General features: G+C 34.3%; 1 protein-coding gene across 2 annotated transcripts in view; it reads right to left on the reverse strand.

Moving 5' to 3' along the window:
- Positions 1 to 16,621, reverse strand: part of Eaf (ELL-associated factor) — a 184,923-nt gene that overhangs the window by 107,520 nt on the left and 60,782 nt on the right. For both annotated transcript variants that reach the window (XM_090402777.1, XM_090402776.1), the window contains exon 2: positions 3,420 to 3,514. In XM_090402777.1, the coding sequence (XP_090258903.1) occupies positions 3,420 to 3,514 (95 nt within the window). The remainder of the gene's footprint in view (positions 1 to 3,419; positions 3,515 to 16,621) is intronic.

Here is a 16,621-nt window from a genome sequence, read left to right on the forward strand (position 1 = left end):
TAGCCAGAACACTAAATTAGCAGTATATAAGACAGTGTTCAAGCCAACTGCAACTGATGGATCTAAGAGTAAGATTAAAAATTAAACAGCTAATGAAAGACTATATACTACAGATATGAGAGTTCCAGAAACGGTTATCAGTAGCAGAAGTATAGTAAAAAATGAAAATACAGTTGATCCTTAAAGAACGTGGGGGTTAAGTCGCCGACTCCCCGCGTTGTTCGTATATAACTTTTGACTCCCAAAAAACTTTACTAATAACCTACTGTTGACCAGAAGCCCTACTGATAACAAACAGTCAATTAACACACATTTTGTATGGTATGTATGTATTATATACTATATTCTTACAATAAAGTAAGCTAGAGAAAAGAAAATGTTATTAAAGAAAATCATAAGGAAGAGAAAAATACATTTACAGTACTATACTATATCGTATTTACTGATACCATAAGTTTAAGTCATCTGTCATACTAGACGAATTGTATGTCTGTCAGTACCTATATCAATATTGTCTTATATGATACAAAACACTGTAGATGTTATACCTATTACTAATGCTAGACATCAAAAATGAAAACATAATTTGAAAAAGAAATTCATATTTATTTACAAGTATTACAGGTTACTACAAAGCAATCGATACAATTGCTTTGCGGTAGCCTAGCCTATACACTAATGAATGAATCATTATAAAATTTTCATTTTATGCTAATTAATTTAACTAATTATTAACAGTTAATTTTATGCAGTTATGATTTAATACTGTATCTTTACATTTGTTTACATTTTTCTCGACTGCAAATGACCATGTTCGGTCTGTAAAGTGTTTGTGTGCTTAAGTTTGGATAAATTTTAACTTTTTATAATAAATTTGTGTATACTCTACGTAATAAATGATAAAATAGACTAGTATCTACATATATTTTATGCATTCATAACATACCCAACTTTCCTCAATTTTTTGAGTTTTTTTAAATTGTGGCAAATTTCCAAAAATTTCCCAGTATATTTAAGAAAGAAATGAGTAAGTGGAACCACACATTTCAAACCCATGTTCTTCAAGGGTCAACTGTATTCGAAAAGAACTTGACATTGTTAATATTCACGAATGTGTGAGCACAGCTAACTTAGGATCATATAGTCACTTAAACAGAATGGGAGAGGAGATGTTAGGTGTTTGGGTTCAAAAGGCAGAGAAACTCCAAGATAGATGGATTGATGCCACCTCAGAAGTTTCACTGAAATGTGAGATCTAATAGCATTGGAGAAGGGACAGAGAATGAGAAATATGACAGGACTGCATTTTGGGAACTGAAATTCAGTAGATTATCCTCACCTACTAATGAATGGCAAAGAGGTTGCTTTAAGTCATCAGGTATGGAAGATTCTGAAGCATGCTATGATGTGTACTGTATGGTTTCAAATGAAGAAGAGGATAAAAGTATAATGGCTTCAAAGCTATGGAGTGGATATATGATAAGCAACAGACAGTCAATTACGTACAAGAGAAACAGAATCAATCTCAAGAACTTCAGATATGCTAAGCATATAAATTCTTATGCCATTTATGTAGGATCATGATTATATACACAGGTAGTGACGTTAGAGATGTCTAGCAGTGTGTGTGTGTTAGCACATAAAAAAATAATAAATAAATATACATATGGGGGATCCTCCTCGACGGTATCTCCAATCTTGACGTGGTGAGGGGGGCTTGCATGTTCTGACAACCCAGAGAGCTATACCAGTGGTTGCTTAGCAACTGGTAGGGCCATCCAAGCCAGTCGGGTATCATTTGCGTAGGAGCCAGACTAAGTGAGATATCCTGAAAGTGGACAACGGCATGTTCCAGTACCTGGCACGAGGATGAAGATATGCAATATATCCCCAAAGGACTCATGTCTGGACAGATATTTGGCATGGCTGAATTAGTATTAATGCCAATAGCTCTGTGGTAGAGAAGACAAGGAGAAACTACTCTATTATCCTCCCATGACAACCATAGCCACAATGAAGAATGATAAGAATGGGACAGGTACCAGCTTGGCAGACCAAGGTAGTAACCTCCAGAGAAATGAGACTATACACCTTTCTCAACCACAATCCAACTATGTTAAAAAAACAAATTAAGGAAAAATTGCACATATTGGTACTTGGAATGTACAAGAACTACTATATGCAGGCAAACTGAACATAGTGCAAAATGAAAAAAAGACTAAACATCGATATACTAGGAATCATGGAAACACATGGGACACTACATTGCAGCTAGGCAATACCATTTATTTTGCTGGACATGATTCTACAATATAAACAGAAATGGAGCAGCACTAATTGTCAAAAAAAGGTATGTGCAAATCAGTATTGAGCTACAACCCTATCAACGATAGGATAATTTCCTTAAAGATTGACTGTAATCCAATATCTATCATACTCTTAGAAATCTACACACCTACAAGTGATGCAGACGAAGAGATCATTGACCTCTTCTAGGGATCTGAATTTAGCCAAAGATGCAATACCAAAAAGATACATTTTGATCATTAAGGGTAATTTCAATGCAAAAGTTGGAAAAAGCATGGAAGACCATAACAAAACAGTTCTGGAATCTCACAGACTGGGCATCCAAAATGAAAGAGGTGAAAGACTGTTCGACTTTTGTATAGACAGAGAACTTTCTTTGAGCAATACAAACAGAGACTATACACCTGGAGGTTGCCTGGATATAGAAAAAGGGAATCAAACTGATTACATCCTTATTAACAAATGATGGAGGTCTATGATGAAAAATGTTAAAGCATTTCCTGGAGCTGATTGTGGCTCTGATCACCAAATCCTCATTGCTGATATGAAAATACATTTGAAAACAAATAACAATCCATCCAGATTAGACTTCACAGGAATTACTGAGATATATAGCATTAAAGTGGAAAATAAATTTCTAGAACTAGGGAATTACATTGATGAAATGACCCCAGAAGTACTTTCGGATAAAACTGAAATAATATTATAAAATAAAATGAAACAAGTACTGAGCAAGTAGCAAGGCTGCCAGCATTTCTGAAGTAGCTACTCAAAATTGACAATATTAGTTAAACAGCTTTGGAGACTATCAAATTTGCTATCTCCTATCTTTGTACTCTTTGTACTCTCAGTACAAAGCCTTTTAACGGTTTATTTACAGCCTATAAAAGGCTTTATTGGTTTATTTACATAACAATGTTCTTTATAAAAAAAAGAAAAAAAAAAAAAACAGATGACCAGCCATAAAATAGTCTAAAAACATGTGATAATATCTGTCATGCCCCTTGAGAGTATACACCAAAATTATAACTTACACACAATCAAGTCACATAGCAGTATATAACATAAGCTGACAAGGAAACTTTAGAAGGATATTTTGTAATTAGACCTACCTCAATATGAGGAACTGTTACTGTAACTTGGTTAGCTTCTCCAATGTCTAGTGTAGCCATTTTGGTTGTATCAACAGAAGCAGGCTTAAAATCATCTAGTACAAAATCAGAAGAAAGGTTTATAATAAAAAATGCCTACACAGACATACATACACACTGTTGTTAAAGTTACTTTTAAGAGCAACATTTTTTTCATATTTTATTAGATATGAAAACTAAGAGCTCATTAAATATCCATAATACTGCTTTTATAAATAAAAATTACATAAATTTCAAGCCATTTCAAGCTTCCAATAAACAGGGTCGAGGTGTCACACAGGGCAAAGAAATTCACCCTCCCCCCACTTAAAGACAATCACAAAACATCCATGCCCATAGCATGACGGAGCAAATATGTTAACCACTCGGCCAAACAGGCTAGCACGGACATAGATGTTTATAAATACTTTCAGATGGTAGATGAATTTCATCTTTTATTGTGATACCACCACCACCTTGAGGCCAGAAGTGGCTTCAAAAAGTTTGGTTGTTCCCTAGAGCTGAGTTTCAACATTATCTAACCATCAGCCCACACATGGTACTATGTACTATAGGTTTACCAACTTTCATGGGTGGGAGGTCACATAAAAAGGCAGCCAGCCTCTAACCTTTATCTTAATCATCATCGGTACTTACTTAAGAGTTTGCTTTTACTAATGTTGAAACATGCAAAAAATTTTACTATTTTTATCTTTATTTTATCCAAACATAAGCAAATAAAAGAAAGTTTCATGGGATAAATATATATTTTTATGACAAAGTTAATCATAAATATATATATATATATATATATATATAGAAGAGAGAGAGAGAGAGAGAGAGAGAGAGACAAAGCAGCAGACTTCACATCAAGTTATATCTATTCCTAATACATAGCGCACTCCCTTCTCTCACCATATGATGACTCAATATCCTGACAGGTTTTATCCTTTGTCAAGATCTCAAGAGTGAGAAAAACCCATAGGGATATTGAGAGCTTTCTCAAAACGGACAAGCCAAAAATTGCCACATTCAAAATTTATCACATAAAAATAGTGTATTGGAAAGCAGCAAAATAATCATCACTATTTTATGACAATACTTAAACTGGCTGAATGACTACTCACCATAATTCTCAGGGCATGGATAGACAATACATGGCATTATACATACGCTGAGAAGGAAGTGTGCTGGACATTATAGCTAAATAGTACAAATTTGTATATGTCACCTGCTCACTATATATTTAACTAGTTTAGATGTTAAAGATTTCATATGTAAACTTTTGTTTTCTTACACTTAAATAAAGCAAGGACTAAACAAAAACACAATTTCTTATCAATTATAACATACTTTATAATACAGCAAAAATAACTACAGACTTATGACAAGTGTAGAGTAGATAATTATTGTTATTGCATATGCTTAACTGAATCCTATTACTGTAAAATAGTGCTAGTTATATATTTGATTTTTCTGAATTGTGGGGTTAAAACACCTAAGTTTCCAGGAGAAAAAATCTGCTTGTCTACACAAAAAACTAATTAACTCAGGAATTCCAAAAAGCCTTTCTTCTGCTGATTAGTACTTACTAATAAAAATTACCATGAGGCTAATTAAATAGGAATTTAATTAGCCTCATTGTAAAATTCAGGGAAAAAACATGAATACATGCCCTCATTTTAGTGAATTATATGCTTGTCTTTTGAAGTGCAAATTAACTGCAACATGTTTTTGATTAAAAAAAAAAAAAAATAGTGACAGGCCATCAAATCTAACATGAAAAGGAAGATAGAACATGTATAAATAGCACTGATTTTAAGGAATAAGATTTGATTATGCTACATCTCATCTCTCTTTTCCTCTCTTTACTCTTGCAAAACTCGAGTCAAAATACATAAGATTTTTGGGGGGGGGGGGGTATTTTGTATACCGTAGTCCTCCTTTATTTGTGGTCAACCCCAGTCTGAAAATATTAAATGGAAAATTCCAGAAATAAACAATTACATTGGCAAAGTGGATATTAGATCCAACATACAATAATCACAACATAATAATCCCCCCCCCCCCCCCCCCAAGTTGCCTTAGCTACTTAAGTCAAGTAGTGCAAGCTAAGGCAACTCGGGGATGCCAAGAGGATTGTATTGTCGTAAGCTCTTAGGTCAACTTACAAAACTTTCATAGTTTCTACAAACATTCGGCTTTGAAATAATGTTGGATCTAGTATCCACTCTGCCGATGTAATTTTATATCACCGAAATGAAGCCATAAGCTCTTTCTTTTAGTAACAGACAATTCATAACTTTTAAACTGAAAAAGTTATGAATTTTAAATTTAAAATTCATAACTTTTTCAATTAATAATGGTCTCAAAGTGCAAAAGTAGTAATGCTGGCAGTTCAGAGATGCCAAATAAAAGCCATAAAGTTCTTTCTTTTAAGTGAAAAAGGTAAAAGTTCTCGATTTTATAAAAAAATAAATAAATAACAATAAAAAAGTATGCTGAGGTTGCTAAGATTCTATTCACATTCAGATAACTTTTATTACAGTATGTTGTTATAATTGTTCTATTTTACTATTAGTTATTGTTGTTAATCTCTTACTGTGCCTAATTTATAAATTAAACTATCATAGGTATGTATGTATAGGAAAAAACAATGTATATACAGGGTTCGGTACTATCCACAGTTTCAGGTATTTGCGGGGTTCTTGGAACGTGTTGTATTTGTTATTGATTTTACAAATGATCAACAAATCCAACAACAGCAAATAACAATTTTTACAAGTTTCAAGATTCAGTGTTCATTAGCTGTAAGCTCTTGAGAAGTCAGAGTTTTTGACTTGAGTCAGTGAATATAACAGTGAATTTTTATCTTGGGCTGCTTTGGAACATTTTTTTGGAGAATCAGGGCTTGTAGGGGCTAGGGACTTTCAAGTGGCAAATACAGGCTCTCATTCTAGCGAGAATAATATATTGTTGTATTTGTTATTGATTTTACAAATGATCAACAAATCCAACAACAGCAAATAACAATTTTTACAAGTTTCAAGATTCAGTGTTCATTAGCTGTAAGCTCTTGAGAAGTCAGAGTTTTTGACTTGAGTCAGTGAATATAACAGTGAATTTTTATCTTGGGCTGCTTTGGAACATTTTTTTGGAGAATCAGGGCTTGTAGGGGCTAGGGACTTTCAAGTGGCAAATACAGGCTCTCATTCTAGCGAGAATAATATCTGTTATTTGGTCAGAGCAACAGATTTGATCACAACAGTAAATAATCAGGTCACAGGAAAGACACACACACATCCTGAAAGTTATCCCAGTTGGCAATGCTGTAATGCCAGGTGGAAAAGGCTGATCTGTAGAAAAAGAAAGATGGGCAAAGTTATAGAGTTCCAGGAGGATAGCTAACATCTACAGTGTTGGAAGAAGAACTGGTTAAGAAAAGTCTTAACATACAGGGAGCTTTAGGTTGATCTATATTATGGATAGCAAATGAAAACAAAGTGAAGCAAGTAAATTTTGAGCCAGAGGAGAGTCAAGGTTTAGAAACCTTTGACTTGGAATGCCAAACTTGACAAAAGAACATATTCCGTTTTTTTTTTTTTTTAAATGAAAAGCATCAATGCAGAATGTGGCTGGTATAGCTGATGTGGTGTAGTTACAGAGGATGGCAACTGAAGTTCAGTAAGAAATAACAGGTTGGGGTGCATGTCTATAAGTGAGTGGTGCATATCTTTGTATTGAATACCTGGAAACTGTTGAAATGGATGAGAAAGTGCTTTTTTTTTTGTTTCTTTGTTTGGAATTTTTGTTGCATTTTTGATACTTTGATTTAAAAAAAAAAAAAAAGTCAATATTTACTGAACCTACAGAGCAAAAGTGAATTAAATACATAGCACAGTTTTGATTCTCTCAGTCATATCCATTATGTTAACATGCTATTTTTCAATTCATTTTCTAGCTCCATTTCATTTCTGCTGAGGCTTCATAAACTTGTGATACCAGTCAGATTGTTCCAGCTGACTTTTCATCACTGATCTTAATTTCCATAAGAAAATAGTAGGACCCTTGTTAGTAGATACAGGTGTTTTTCCATATTTCCTTACAGATGATGTGGAGGCCTCCAAGTTACCTAATTTTGATCCTTTTAATAGTCTGTGTTAAGTGATGGCAATTAAGCATGAGTACTCATTCAAATTTAACAGTTTCTAAATTAAATCAAGATCACAAAACATTTATTTATTTTACTAGGTTGGAATGCATATTACACTTTACAAGAAATTTCTGTTTTCATTTATATATTTTGCTACCTGCAGATAAGAAATGACATCTGCATTGTGATAGCACCACTCATGAGACCTGAGTAAAGGCTGAAACTAACATGGATAGCAATTCTAACATGCATGAAAACTAAATATAATTTAATTTCTTGTCAAATATAATATAATCAAGGGTATGCAGCAAAAACATATTACTATTATTATAAGATATGTTCATGGAATCTAAGAACCCATTCTGAGAGGCTACTCGGAAAAATTTATGGTATTATCCATGAGAAAGAGAGAGAGAGTTTTATAGGATACATAGTATAACTTGATGTAAGTCATGATGATTATTGTAAGTGCAAATCCATACTATGCATCCATCCATACTAAGTAAATCCATTTTACTAGGTAAAGTACGGATGAAAACTAAATATAATTTAATTTCTTGTCAAATATAATATAATCAAGAGTATGCAGCAAAAACATATTACTATTATTATAAGATATGTCCATGGAATCTGAGAATGCATTCTGGGAGGCTACTCAGAAAAATAATGGAAAATTGAAATGGATAACACAAAACTCCTAAGAATTTCAACAGCAGCAAGTAGAATAATCAACTGTCTACATAGAATAATACAACTGTCTAAATAAAATCTCACAAACGGCAATTATTTCTGTAAGGACTAAATGTATTTACATACTTTCCAAAGCCCATATACAATTAAAGAGTTGGAAATTTTTTTTATTAGTAGATATTAATTAAAAACATCAGTACTATTAATACTAGAGTCTCCATCCAATTAGAAATTTGTAGTAATAATTGTAACTAACAACAAAACTCTTTATGGTGTTAACACTTTACTGCTGGGCTATTGCTGTACAAATATCTATATACAGTAATAGACCAATTTGTCCAATGTGGGCAAAAACATATGTTATATTTGTTTCCAACATATAACATAAGTTTACAACCAATCCATTCAGAGTGATGTCATAGTATGCATTAACAAGATGTCAAAAACAGAAATAGCAATCAAGTGTCACTAATTATTAATTCCTGCTGTCCATGATTCCTAGTTAACGAATACACACACTCTTGTTAGAACACTAAGTTTACAAGTAAAAGTGATGCATTGTCTGTGGGAAATTCATATCAAATCAGTGAATTATTATAAATTCATTATAATGAATTTTATAATCCACGGCTGATTATACCTGAAGTTATATTCCGTTAAAAAAAAGTATATACTTCAGTGAACAGGCATTGTCAACCATATGCTACAAACTATGGTTATTTAAAATTAACGCCGAGAAAAAAAAAAAAAAAAAAACTTTATCAATTAGTACTGCTATGATAGTCTTGTGGAGTGGCCTCCGGCGATGAGTTCGTGGAGGTGTCACGTACTACTAATAAAAAACATAAGCCTAATCAATTCAAGGAACTATTTAAGTAACAAATACTTCTCTCCTTCTGAAACACACTTAGAAAACTTTTTTTTTTTTTTTTTTACACGACTACACTTTTTTCCAGCGTTAATTTTCAATTTAAAGAATTACATTAATATCGTTTAAAACAATCCGTATGCGATGCACTTAGAAACCTTTAACGCAACTGAACTTTTCTTCCCCCCCCCCCGTTAATTTTCAGTTTAAATAGCCACATTCATTGCGTGTATATATATAAATTACATTGCGTCTAGCATCTTAAGTTCTGTGTTATATATATATATATATATATATATATATATATATATATATATATATAACACAGAACTTAAGATGCTAGACGCAATGTAATTTTAATAATGCGTGCATATGCTGAAATTAAAAAAAAAAAAAATCAAGTTACAATAACTAGATTTACAAAATTCAAAGTTTTAGTGAATACTAACGACCTACATTTCACTCGTGCAGTGAGCTTGCATATGTAGGCCACTGACTGCTATCATTGCGCCTAAAAACTTTCTCGTAACTAGTCTGGTTACCGTTGCTGAAAGTTGTCCGAGACAATCCTAATTTACCGTAACGAGTGACGAAGTTCAAGTCATGCAAAGCAAAGGAAGCGATATAACGTGATTCTGGAAACGGGCGATGGACGATGCATCCACAAGTGTTTTACAAAACATACAGCACATACAGGACAACTTTTTAAATCCATGGAACTAAATTTTAATGCTTACAGCAAAGCTAAAACTTAGTTTTATTACCACGATTCCGTTCAATGAACCGAGTTAACGATAATTCAATTACCGTTACATTATAGTTCACAAAATCAGCAGGTGATTTCCAAACTTTGAGATATAGACACGATGCCCAGTTTACGGATGAACAGCCATCCCAATAAGCGGTGGATTACTGGTTAACATTATTATTAATGTTATTACATTAATAATAATGAAGTAAAGCTTCTATAATTTTAGATTATTTTTATTCCTTGGTTCTTTGCCAAAAATTATTTCGAAATGAATAAGCAAGCGGACAAATATTCGGCCTGCAGTACTGGCCTATAAGACAGGCAATACTTATATACATAGTTTACCTTATTCATTTCATTTTCTTTCTGTACATGTTTATCGATGGCAATGCAGCTGGTGCAGAAGAGGATGAAACCGAATGATGAGGTTAAATTAACGACTATCATATACTATGAAATCTCAAACGTGGCGACAAGTACTTAGTGGGTCCACTGAAAACTATCGGTCTACAAGAATTCCGCTAAAAGTTTGCTGTGGGTGAGACGGAAAAGTAAAATAAATAAATATAATGATTCACGGGGTGTGCTACAGAACAGGAAATAACACAGGTGAATGATTCATTTAGTACTGGAATAGCAAGAATGTAGGTAATGGAGACTAAATGTAGATAAGAGATAATTAACTCGTGATATTGTTTGGAATTCTTGATTTTAGTTAATTTTATTTATTTATTCGTATGGAGTTTCCTCCCTTTTTCTCCCCCGTCCCTATTGGGGCGAGTTGAGCCCCTCATTGGGGGGGGGTAAGTATTTATGGCTGTAGATCCGTGTGCGGGATGAAAAACGCCAGATAAACTGGCGGAAAAAACCCTACTGCCCGCTCCCAAGACCGGCTAACTTGGCTATGCCTGAGAAAGATCCTCAAATTCCTCACGTCTTCGACGGGAATCAAACCTGGGACACTCCTTCCCCAGTCATATGGTTGCGAAGCGCACAGCCACTAGGCTAACCGTGCGGACATTTTAGTTAATAGGATTACTGCATTGTTTTCACAAATGCATCAAGGATCGGAGATCTTCATGCTTTACAGACAATATTTCTAAAATGTGGTCATTAAACTCAAGAAGTTAAAATGCGATTAATTGAAAAGTTCGTTAAAAATAGGAAAGTCATCTAAGCAACCGTTTTCGAGAACGTAATGCATCAAGATTCAAAATACTGAACAAGATGTATACGAAAATTCATACAATAATCAAGGGCATCGAGTGGTGGGGTAACTTTTCCTCCTTCCTGAGCTCAGTGACATGCTAGCTCTCTCTCTCCATAAAAATCTCACTGTCTAGGGAATGTGGTGTCCAACTTTTTTTTTTTTTTTTTTTTTTTTTTTTTATAATCACGTTCACCACAACAGTTTCAGGCATAAAATGTGTGCGAATGTATACATACATGGACATTTCGACAGTAGAGGTCACTTCGCCACACTCTTGGTCTTTTCGTCACACGTTGCTAGTAGCGATGGGGTTGGACACTAGGGATCAAAGTTAATGCGTATGAAATAACGCTTACATACTGGCCGGCTAACCTTTTAACCCTGAGACGCAAACGGTCATAATGGCAAAGCTCGTGGAGTCGTCACTATCCCCAATCTCTGGGTGTTTACTAATGGATCAGCCGTTGGCGAGTATGATGCCAGTTTTGGCAATGGGAAGTTATTATACCATCGTGAGCTACAACAAGTATTGCAAAATGAAGGAATGCGTGATACAAATATTATTATCATTAATCGTATGAAGTGCAAGGATACCATTAATTAGGCCAACACTCCTAGATTTTACGAAACTTAAAATTGCTAGAAAATAGGAATGAAGAACGAGCAAGAGAAAAAAGGGCAGAGAAAGAGCAGTGACACTAAAGTACTAGAAGTTTGCGTGAGGGTTTCATCAAAAGTCCCACTGATCTCTATAAACAAAGTTATTGAATGAAAAAATGCTGTTCGAGATGCCTGGCCAGAGGCTGGGAAAGTTACCCACCGATAAGCTAGTAATCCATCTACATAGAAGAAAAATTTTAATTACTTGCAAGTAAATACTTAATAAGCCATAAATACTTACAACCTGAACAGCGCATAAAACTTTAATCTATCAGTAAATCATTTACAGCTTACAGCACATACAAACCACCAGTATAAAATGCATATAGCAGCACTCAATGTTCGAAATGCCTCCCCCCCCCCCTTTTTTTTTTTTTTTTTTTTTTTTGCCTTCACGAACAACCACATATCGATGGCGGCATGCACAACATCCAGCGGAAACGCTGCCACTGCTCGCTTCAAATGCACCTTCAGGCTGGCGATGCTGGGGTGTCGTTTCTTGCAGGCTACGACCACAATGTAGTACAAAGGATTCAGATCGGGACTTCTAGACGGCCAATCAGATGGTGATATGTGGTCGCCTCCAACCACTGTTGTATAGTCCTTGCCTTGTGTGTAGGGGCGGAGTCCTGTTGGAAGATGCGCTGCCTACCGTGAAACAAGTTGTTCAGGAGCAGTACCACAGGTTCCGGCACGGTGTCTTGATACGCTTTGGGAGAGGTTTTGATCCCTTTCGCGCAAAATTGCAACTTGGATACTCCACGATACGTCAATTCCCCTGATGGTGCTATGCGACCATCAGGGGAATATACCCAATCGTTTGGGCAGTTAAACGACTCTTCAAATGCTGAAAATCTCATTTGTGAAGAGGTTGTCTGTTGTTCGCGAACAAAACTCATCTCCCGATGAGTTTTGTGACTTGGATAAATATTTATTCAAGTCAAGTCATCCATCTGTTTTTTTTTTTTTTGCCATGTCCACTTACCTCACCTATTCTTAATCTAAGGAAATAATACTATTAGATATGAAAAGGTAGGCGAAAAAAAGTAAAATAAAATAAAAACTTGAAATTCTTTAATGAAGTTTGGAATACCGGAAAAACGCGTAACTTATGGAAAGAAAGAGAAAAAAAAGCTATACCAATTTATAAAAAAAAAAAAAAAGGAGCATACAACTCACTGCAACAATGGTAGAGGAGAGCAAGCTACAAAACATTCCGAAAAGGCAAATCTTGAACAGACTAAAGATATTCGACTTAAAATTAATTAATGAGAAAAGCTGGTCTTGATTTAGCAATTTACCTTGTTTCTATAATAAAGTTAACGTTAAGCTAAGTCAAAGATTAGAAAAGTGACCAGTGTGTCACAAGACTCTGTTCTTGATTCTCTGTTGTTTAATCTGTATATTGATATTGGAAATACTTTGAAGAGTGACAGCCAGTTGTTTGCTGATGAAGCTAAGTTGGGAAGAGCTATAGTAAATAAAAGCGATACAGAGATATCTTGCAGGATGATTTGAATAAGTTGTCAAGTGTGAGCAAGGGATAACTGTTTTTCTTTTAATATAACTAAATGTAAAGTTATTCACTTCGGATGATTGAAAGGGTTTCAGTCTGTGTATTCTATTGATGGGGTTTCATTGCTGGATGATGAGGGCAGGAATCTGGGTGTTATGATTGATGGGGAACTGAAGTTTAGAGGTCATATTGCAAAAATTGGCAAAACAGTTCAGTTCACCTGGATGCTCAAAAAAAAAGAAAAGAAAAAAGTCCTTATTCCTCTTTATAAGTCTCTGATACGGTCCCATCTGGACTGTGATCAGATTTGGTTGCCTGAATTTCTTGGTGATGTGGAAATGGTTGAAAGGATTAAGAAGCGGGTAACTGAAATTGTTTCGGGCCTGTGGAATGTTCCGTATGAAGTGGGATTCAAAATTTGTGGGATACAAAAACACTGGCAGGGAACTGAAGTGAAGTGACATGATAGAAATATTCAAGTTACTGAAAGAGTTTTATAGAATGGAAGTGGAAAAAATTATTCGCTATACGACAGGTGGGAATAGAACAAGAGGTCATCATTGGAAGTTGAATAAACCTTAGCTTAAGGAGAGGTATGATAGGTACTATGTGAATATTGGTCAGCTTTTGCCTCCCATGGTGGAATTCTGACTGGATTGTATATTGTGAACTATGCTGGACGCCTCTCGCGATGAGTCTTTTGACTCCATAAAGATACCCGTTAATAATAATAAAAGGCTGCCTGGGTTTATTATTTGGTTATAATAAATATTCCCCTGCCAGAATAGATGCTCTGTATATACATATATGCAGAGCACACACATAGTATTTCTATGCTCACATATTTGCTCCCTCTCTTCATCATCAACATTTTTCCAAATTTTATATTTCATCTCAATCAAGTCAAATACCGTGCCACCACTTTCATCAAAAAATACATACCCAGGTATATTTTTTTTTCTTTTAATATATATATAAAATAATTAGAATTTAACTTGAACCTTACACTGGTACATAGGGACAGCTTATTACCATAAAAGATTTACTATTTTTGTGGATAGAAAATCCATTTTGAATGTAAATCAACCGAAAAACAAAGATACATTCGTAAATTACCAAAACAAGCCTTAAAGTACAAGCCATTAGGAAAAAGAAAACCAGGACGTCCTCTTAAACGATTCAACGATGACTTCTAAGGCCGGAACAGGCCATACTAGGCCTAAATCCTTGATACGTATGATGATGACATTCGTAAATGACCAAACTGTCTTAGCTATATTAGAAAATAATGAACAAAGAATTACACACTTTGTAAATAACAGATTTACAGAGATCAGTCAAATCATTAAATTAAATCTCAGAACAGTACAATAAAAAATCTTTGAAGGAAAAACCGAAAAATAGTCACAATCAAAGGAGACTTGTTCTAAAATATTAGAACAAGTAAATATCTGCTGATGATTAAGAATATCATCTCTATACTCTGTCTCTATAATCTATCTCTATACTCTCATCAGTCAATATTCTTAAGACCTTAAGAATATTCTTAATCATCAGATACTGATGATATTCTTAAGACCAATGCAGGATGTGAGAGAACGAGGGGCCATCCATGGAGATTGTGCAAGAGTGTGGTTACAAGGGTGTTAGGTCTAGATTTTTTACTTGGAGGGTTGTGAATGGGTGGAATGCTTTGCCAGAACTGGTTGTGAATGCTTCAACTGTGAATGAATTTAAGGAGAGGTATGACAGGTATTGTGTAAATAATGGTTAGTGTGTCAATGTCGGGTCTCCCGCGATGAGTCTTTTGACTCTATGGAGACACCGTTAAAATAATAATAATAATAATAATAATAATAATAACAGTTATTATTTATTTATCTTTTTTTTTAACACAAGAATCGCCAAACTTTTTCCGGAAAAGGCCGGACAGTAAATATGGGGCCAATAAGTAAAATTGGGGGTAACGTGTTATATTATATACTTGTATATAATATAATAATTATATAATAAAAATAAGTATATAATATTATATTATATACAAGTATATAATATAATAATGTAAACTTTTGTTTTCTAACAAAATACAGAATATAATCGAGTACTAACAGTTTTTTTGGGGGGAGATTAGTTAAAAGTACGTTTTTTTTTTTTTTTTTTGAGACATAATTAGGCCTAACTGGGGTTCAATTTAGTGTCCCCCAATCATCAGAATTCTATTGCAAATGCTCATCACATAAGGCTGATCTGTATCAAGATTTATATTTCATCTTTGAAAATGCTTTTCAACACTGTTAATATTGTATGCATATATGCCAATATTCACTGACGTAAACTTGTACAGTAATACATGCCGCTAAGAAATCCGTGGCATTCAAATCACTGTCAAGTTTGAACTGAGCGCGAGAGACATCGGTAGTAGCACGCGACTACATACGAGAGTGTAACATATGCAAGTGAATGGGGGCTGCGTCACATCAACTCTATGGACACCGAACCAATAATTTCATGATTTTGTCACAGCATTCATTTAAAAACTATTATGCTCTCGGGCAGCATAATAAGATGCTGTGGGCGTAGTTTGCCGACTCCTGCCTAGCATATAGAGAATGGAAAGGGTACAGGCATTAAAATATCAAGTTTTCTGTTCAAGTAAATGGCATAATAAATAATATATTAAGACATCCCTATTTTTTTTTTTAATGCAGAAATGGAATTCCTCTGAAATAATGTTAGATCATAAGCACAAATTGGAAATTTTACAATATCTGAATTTAAAGCTAATAAATTACCACAAAAGTAAATAAAAACAAATTGATTTACAACGAAAGTGTAAATCAATTTGTTTATATTGATTTACAAAAAAAAAAAAAATGGGTAGCACTTCTCAATTAAATGGTAATAACTGACTAACAAAATTATAATAAATCAAACCAAAAAAAAAAAAAAAAAAAGAATTAACGACCAAGTAAGATTCACGTGAGACAAGAACAGGTCACTTCGCCTAACGGGATTTTTTTTTTTTTTTTAATTGCAGCAGCTATACTTTTTTGAAAAGTTTTGCAAAATGTAAAAACACCTGTCGAATTATTATTTTTTTTCTCCCATGTACGCGCAAGTTATTTCGGGACTGAACAAATTTCATTTATCGATGCTCTTTCGCTGGAAAGGTCTGGATTGGAATTCCGTCTTGGATGCGAAGAATTATTCTTTTCAACTGAAGGTGAAGTACTCGATACAGAAGTTAAGAGCTCTACCTTTCAGGAAAACCGGTTTTTCATCCCGAAGCAAACCGACCAAAACAGCACACGCAATAAGACATAATACATTGGCCTC

This window comes from Typopeltis vanoorti, chromosome 13 (genome assembly GCF_054136105.1).
Source record: "Typopeltis vanoorti isolate ZY-2024b chromosome 13, IOZ_Tvanoo_1.0, whole genome shotgun sequence".
Taxonomy (NCBI): domain Eukaryota; kingdom Metazoa; phylum Arthropoda; class Arachnida; order Uropygi; family Thelyphonidae; genus Typopeltis; species Typopeltis vanoorti.